Here is a 7402-nt window from a genome sequence, read left to right on the forward strand (position 1 = left end):
TCGAGTTGTACACATCTCACTTACAAAGTGCACCCACTATGAGATCTGACTTTTAGCTTTTGAATCTTGGAGGTAGACCACTGGTACCCTAGTGGACGGAGTTCGTCTTCGAGGAGGGTGGATTTATTTCAAGGACAGTGTTTGTCACATCTCAGCCAATAAGTTTTTTTTTTTCTTATTAATTATGTTCTTTGTTTGTGTCTTTGGGGCTAGTAATTTGTTTCCATACCCTTAAATCCAACAATTATAAATTAAATTTATGGTTAAAAAGGAAAAACTAAAAAATTATAAACTAATATTCATATATAATATATAAATTATTTTCATATATTGAATAACATAATATAAAAAAAATATTATTTATAAAATTTTAATATTTTAATCATGAATATTATTTAATATAAAAGAATTTTCAATTTTTTAAATCTCTAAAAAAAATTTAGTATAAGAGCTTATTTGGTCGTGTGATTTTAAAAAGTTTTTTATTTTTAAAAATAAAAAATTGTTTTAAAATTTTTTTAACATTGTTTTGTTGTTGTTCTCTTGAAAATGATTTTAAAAAAAACGAAATAAAAAACAATTTTTAGAAAGCAAGTACAAGTTATTTTTACCAACGGTTTAAAAACAAAAGAAAAATATAAACTTATTTCATCATATTTTCTAAAATTTGTTTTCATAAACGGTTTGGTGATTTTTAATTTTAAAATAGTTTTTAAAAACAAATTTAAGATAACACGAGGAAATGAGCTTTAAATCTCTAAGAAAACAATTTATCTTTTAGAAAAATTTATTATTAATTTTTATTTTAAAAAGAGAAAACAAGAAGAATATCAAACTAGGAATCACATTTATTTATTTATTTATTCCAAATATTTGATGGTTATATTTGTTATGGTTCACCCTAAATTACATTAACAAATATGTTTGAATTAACTTTTAATTTTTTATATTTATAAATTATATTTTGAAAGTATAATTCTTAAAAATTGATTTAATATTTTTATAATTTTAATTAAATAAATATATGTTTTATTATGACCAAATGTTTTGATTTCTGTGCTAAGCATCATAGAAGGTGACTGGGTACTTCCAAACAGGGAAAAATAACATAAATGATTTTCATAACTTCCTTTACAAAAACTTAATATGCTGACGTGGAAGAAATTATTTTCTCGCGAAACAAACAGAGAGGAGAGAAATTGGTAGGGTGGAAGAACGTTATAGGCCTAGCATTTAATTAAAGGCTATGTTGCCTCTGCTCTCCATGGCCATACATCCGTTAACTCTCTTTCTCTCTCTCTCTATTTTGTCAAGGTCCGCACTTTAAGGCCGCCTTCTCTCTTTTCTCTCTCTGCACTCTGTTCTTCTTCTTCTTCGTTCCCTTTAGCAATGGACTCTGCAACTATCAGAGCTTCTTCGTCTTCTCTCTCTTCTTCTTCTTCCTCCTTTTTTTCTCTTTTGCCTAACCCTAACCCTAGCCCTAACCCGGGCTTGTTTTCGTTGAGGTTTCCGGGTGGTGATTTGCCCGTGTTTAAGTCTATCAGGTGCATTCAGTCTCTGCCTCCTGATTCTGCTCCCTCCTCCCAGTCTCCGCTCAAGCCCAATTCTCGGAGTCCTGGGTTTTCCTTCTCTTGTTCGGCGGTGTCGTTTTCTCCGTCGCGAACGTCGGAGCTCGCGTCGTGCAAGCTGGGCCGTTTGATCTCTGAGTTTCGGGCTCTGGAGGAGCCGGTTGATCGCGTGAAGCGACTGCTGCACTACGCGAGTGTGCTTCCGCCGTTGGAGGAGTCCGCGCGGGTGGCGGGAAATCGAGTCATGGGGTGTACGGCGCAGGTGTGGTTAGAGGTAAAGATGGATGGAGAGGGGAGGATGAGGTTCGCGGCGGACTCGGACTCGGAGATCACGAAGGGGTTTTGTTCGTGTTTAATTTGGGTGCTGGACGGGGCGGCGCCGGAGGAGGTATTGGCGTTGAAAACGGATGATTTGGCTGCCTTGAATGTTGGGTTGCCCGGTGCTGGTCATTCCAGAGTGAATACTTGGCACAATGTTTTGATTGGTATGCATAAAAGGACTAAGGCTTTGGTCGCTGATAGAGCGGGAAAGCCTCGTGCCGATCCTTTTCCGTCGCTAGTAATCAACGCTGATGGTATCCATGCAAAGGGAAGCTATGCTGAAGCCCAGGTTTGCAGTACATGTCTCTGTTTCTTTTTATTTATTTCTTTTCGATCTTTCTTTGCCTTTCATGGAGATGGTGGTTATAGTTACAATTGGTTGAATGTTAATAGCGTCATGAAAAGCTATTATATTTGATGGGTATCATGTGGAACGAGTTTCAGATGGGTGGAAGGTGAACATAAGACCAAATTTAATACCCAAGACTACCAAAATCTTCAAACTTGTTGGAATTATAAAAGATATGAAGTGAGTGATCTCAAAATTGAGGGAGGTCCACGTGGAGAACTGCATCAATCACTCAATTAGTTATCTTTGGAATTTTTGCCCTGTAATTTTCCAAGTGTTTATGTTTGAATTCATTGAAAAGAAAACCTCAAATGAATGTAAAGTTATCCGGGTAAAGGTTTCTTTAGTATATTCCCTATACACAATAGTTTGCATTCAATTGAATAATTTGTGGTCAACTTGGAAGTTATACAGTGTCGTGTACTGTGTAATATGTTATATGTCAATGGGCTGCCACCTAGATGCACCAGCAACCAGCGGCTGTGTCTTCCTAGATGTTCTTTGACAACTACATATGTGCTCTCATTGAAATTTGCTACTATCATATTTGTTATGATAGAAGACCTTTACTTATGTTTGGCAATGCTTTTCACCCTTACTGATCCATCGGTTAATAATTCGCATACCTAATTTTCATTATTTATCATGATTAATAATTCCTAGTTGTATTAAAATCCTAAGTTCCTTTCTAGTGTAATTAATTGCAGGCAAGATTTCTGTTTCCAGAGGAATTAAAGGTTAAAGAACTAGTCAATGTGCTAAAGGAGAAGAAAATTGGTGTTGCGGCACACTTTTACATGGATCCTGAGGTCCAAGGTGTCTTGACTGCTGCACAGAAGGAGTGGCCTCACATTTACATCTCTGACTCATTAATTATGGCAGATATGGCTGTCAAGATGGCAAAAGCTGGATGTCAATTCATTGCAGTTTTGGGCGTAGATTTTATGGCAGAAAATGTGCGTGCCATCCTTGATCAAGCTGGCTTTGGAGAGGTACCCTTTTATTACTCATGCCTTTTCTGTAATCATTTGGCAATTTGTATATGGAATTCTGAGCTGCTCTCATTCATTCTAGATAACAGAGTAGATGAAGTGAACTTTTAAACTTGCCCTTGAGGCTTGGCACAAGTGGTAAAAGGTTGGGGTGGGCTTATGAGAGGTTTCAAATTCAAGTCCCAATGGGGGCAAAAATAAAGCATAAAAAATTTTAAAAATAAATAAAAAAAATTTCCTATAAAAAAATGAACTATTAAACTCATTTAGGAATCAACGCTGGACTGCTGGTTAAATTTTATGGTGTGTATATGCACATACATAATCGGTAATTTTTAACGAGCTTGCAAATTGTGTGCCGCTTAGTCTGCACATTATTACTATCTGAAACCCGTGATTTTCAGATATTTAACTTGAAATGTTAGAGACCAAAATCCTTTTTGCTTTTTCCCTTCACAAAGTGGTAATTCTAACTGGTGGACGGATCTAGGTGCCCTTTCATTTCATTTTTTTTTTTTTGATAGGTAAATAAGAGATTGTATTAGAAGCATTTCATTTCATTTCATTTCATTGCAGTCAATGTAAGAAGCATTGCAAATATTCAGAAGCTCGTTGCTGCTTGTTTATTTTTACATATCATTAACCTCAGATGCCATGCTCTTCGATTATGTTCTTAACATTGATGAAATTGGTAAATGCAAACACAGTCTAAAACTAAATAAGATCTACCTGGATACTTGGTGGTTTGGTCCACTCACAGTCAATTATGACTAACATGAATCCTTTGTTTTGAGTTACTAGCTATGCGTTCAATTTACTTTTCTTATTACTTATATGTCTACTTTCATCTGATTTAGATCCTTCACTTAAGAAGATTGTTGATTCATGAAAACCTGATACATGAGCTATTTGGATGATATGTCGATTAACTTGTTTTGGACCCGATCCTTTACAAAGCAAGGCTCTAATATATGAAGATCTGATGGGTAGACAGATTAGCCATTAGGAATGAGGGTGGTGGGGGGCTTCCCTAGAAGGTTCTGCTTTCTTAACTTTCTTGCTTGGATTAGATGAAGCGTGTTACATAAATGAGAGACTTGAATTAATTTTTGGTGTTATTTACTACTAAGGCAATTCATTGTTTGGTTCTTTTGCTGTATCTTGATGATGTGATGTCATATGCAGGTTGGTGTTTACAGGATGTCAAATGAACGCATTGGTTGCTCTTTGGCAGATGCTGCTGCTACACCTGCATATATGAATTATCTTGAAGCTGCTTCTGCCTCACCTCCTGCTTTGCATGTTGTTTATATAAACACTTCGTTAGAGACAAAAGCATATGCTCATGAACTTGTGCCAACAATTACCTGTACTTCTTCTAATGTTGTGCAAACCATTCTGCAGGTTGGTATTATCACCAGTTTCTTTAATTATAATCTTCTGCATCATTTAGAGCTTGTCTATGAGTTTTGTATTATGTGGTTTCTTGAGCCACCTCTCGAGGGAGTGGTTTTTCTTCCCCCATCTTAAATGCAAGCCCCATGCTTTCTTTTTCCTTCTTGCAGGCATTTGCTCAAGTTCCAAATTTAAACATATGGTATGGACCTGATACCTACATGGGTGCAAACATTAGGGAGTTGCTTCAGCAAATGACTACAATGACTGATGAAGAAATTGCTGTGATACATCCACAACACAATAGAGATTCAATAAAATCATTGCTATCTCACCTGCATTATTATCAGGTGATTTCTCATTTAATATTAATTTGGTGATCCTTAAGCTCCATAGTTAATTCCCATTAGGTTATTGAGTGCTCTAGTCGCTACTGCTAGTATTCCAGTGGTGTTTATAACTATTTTTTCTGGGAATCAGGAACTACTTTTCACTGCTTAGCTGTCTAAATATTTAGAAGTTCTGCAAGCTTGTAGAGCTTCAAGTTATACTTACAAGCTTGCTTGTCCATCAACTAAACACTGAACAGATTGAAGTGATTCAAATGGAATTGTTTTATGACAAATAATACAAGTGGATTATTTAGAACTGATGTGCTTTGCTTTTTTTATTTTCTTTTCATTTTTTTTCCTCTTAAATGATCAATGGGACTAATATACCTTCCCTGGGCTGTTTGTATATGGCTATTTGGAACATTTCCTTTTCATTATGGTCTGATCCTCAACTTCTGCCTCTGGGGGCCTGCCTCCTTTATTTTGCCTCAATTAAATGCAAATATCTAGTGCGACATCTGTGATCTGATTTATCTGACATGTTATTCAGTATAGCCTTAGTACATGGTTACCTTTTATGATATTTTCATTAAGTAATATCTTTCTGCATGTACAATCAATGCATATTCTTGCATTTCAAGACTATGGTTCAGTTACTACTAGAACTTCCTTTTTGCTGACCTTATGACTTTCATGTACCAGGATGGAACATGCATTGTCCATCATCTTTTTGGACACGAAGTTGTGGAGAAGATAAATGAAATGTACTGCGATGCATTCCTAACTGCTCATTTGGAGGTCCCTGGAGAAATGTTCTCTCTGGCTATGGAAGCAAAGAGAAGAGGAACGGGGGTGGTGGGTTCCACCCAAAATATATTAGATTTCATAAAACAGAGAGTTCAAGAATCTTTGGATAAGAATCGGAATGACCACCTCCAATTTGTATTAGGAACAGAATCAGGAATGGTGACTTCAATTGTTGCAGCAGTTCGGACTTTGTTAGGTTCTGCCAAATCCTCTTCTGGGAGTGCAGATGTCACTGTTGAGATTGTCTTTCCTGTTTCATCAGAATCATTGACCAAAACATCATCAAATTCATACCTGGGGCGAAATTCTGTTGAAATGGGCGGTTTCATACTCCCCGTGATACCTGGAGTTGCTAGTGGGGAGGGATGCTCTATTCATGGTGGCTGTGCATCCTGTCCTTACATGAAGGTATGTGCTTAATTATATTAGCATACTTACCTGCACAGTGAAACAAATCTAGAGAATTTTTCACAGCCCTTAGGCTCATGTATGGATGCATAAAGCTGCAATTGCATCTGCAGAATCCATTATATCTTAAGTGACATGCCTGCTTGAGCATGAACACGCCATAGTTACCAAATACCATTGTGTTTATTGAGAACCACATTAGAATATGGACTACCTTTTTTTCTCCTGAAATACAGGAATTTATGGGGAGTGGCTTGGGAAATGTGCTGGAACTTTTTGAAAATGAATATACAAATGGTAGTGGAAGAAAATGTTGAAACACCTAAGAAAGGTGTGAGATACGAGGGTAAACATCTTTCCCCCAGGCCTTGTGACCCAGGTGGTAAAGGGTTTGATTCCTGGGTTCTTCTTCTGTATGCATCAAAGTTATATTCTTTCTTGAAGCTAATAAGAGTATTTGGCTTAACATCCTCTTCTGATTAGGCCTGTTTAGCACTATAATAAATTCACCTTCTAGGAGATCTTTTGAGTTGCCTTTCAGAGATGATGGTTCCTCTCATTCTGACCTTCCATATACCACTAACAGTATCATGCTTGAAGCTGGACTAATGGTGTTGTACTCTGTGTGATGTACCAGATGAATTCTCTTAGCTCACTGCTTAAAGTTTGCCACCATCTGCCTCATGAGAAAGAAGTACTCTCAGACTATGAAGCTGGGCGATTCCATTCGCAAACTCCTAATGGGAATTCTATTGCAGATGTTGGATGTGAGCCCATTTTGAACATGAGACACTTCCAGGTTGGTTCCATTTGGAATTTTCAATCTCCCTCGATCATCAAAATGGAAACATTTCAGTTGTTAATCTTCACTTCTTCTGAATTGGTTTTGCAGGCTACAAAAGAATTGCCAGAGAAGCTCGTCTCCCAGATCCTCCATTCGCACAGCAATGGAAGATCAACTTCAATAAGTTGAACAGGGTAGGACAAGAAACATCAACTTCAATTAGTCAAGCACTATAGGCCATGAAACGGCTGCTGCTATTTGAGTCGGGTTGCAATGTGGTGGAAGGCTTCCCTTGAAGCAAAAGTTGTCCTGTTTCTGGTGCCAGTACTTTCCTTTCACCACAATTTTTGTGATACAAGTCTTTTCTTTCTCACATTTGTTTCCCTTGTTTGTTCAACAGATAGTTCAGTCTTAAATTTATATATAAATAAAATTCATGTTAAATA

The 7402-nt window shown here is 36.8% G+C and overlaps 1 protein-coding gene across 1 annotated transcript; it reads left to right on the forward strand.

Annotated features, from left to right (window-relative positions):
• Positions 1-1252: 1252 nt before the first annotated feature.
• Positions 1253-7402, forward strand: LOC117904764 (quinolinate synthase, chloroplastic). Its single transcript, XM_034817519.1, has 7 exons — positions 1253-2178; positions 2946-3230; positions 4416-4634; positions 4796-4975; positions 5660-6172; positions 6810-6971; positions 7065-7402. The coding sequence occupies exons 1-7, from the start codon at positions 1390-1392 to the stop codon at positions 7143-7145; spliced, it is 2229 nt and encodes a 742-aa protein (XP_034673410.1). The 5' UTR covers positions 1253-1389; the 3' UTR covers positions 7146-7402.

The sequence above is a fragment of the Vitis riparia genome, chromosome 17 (assembly GCF_004353265.1).
Source record: "Vitis riparia cultivar Riparia Gloire de Montpellier isolate 1030 chromosome 17, EGFV_Vit.rip_1.0, whole genome shotgun sequence".
Classification (NCBI taxonomy): domain Eukaryota; kingdom Viridiplantae; phylum Streptophyta; class Magnoliopsida; order Vitales; family Vitaceae; genus Vitis; species Vitis riparia.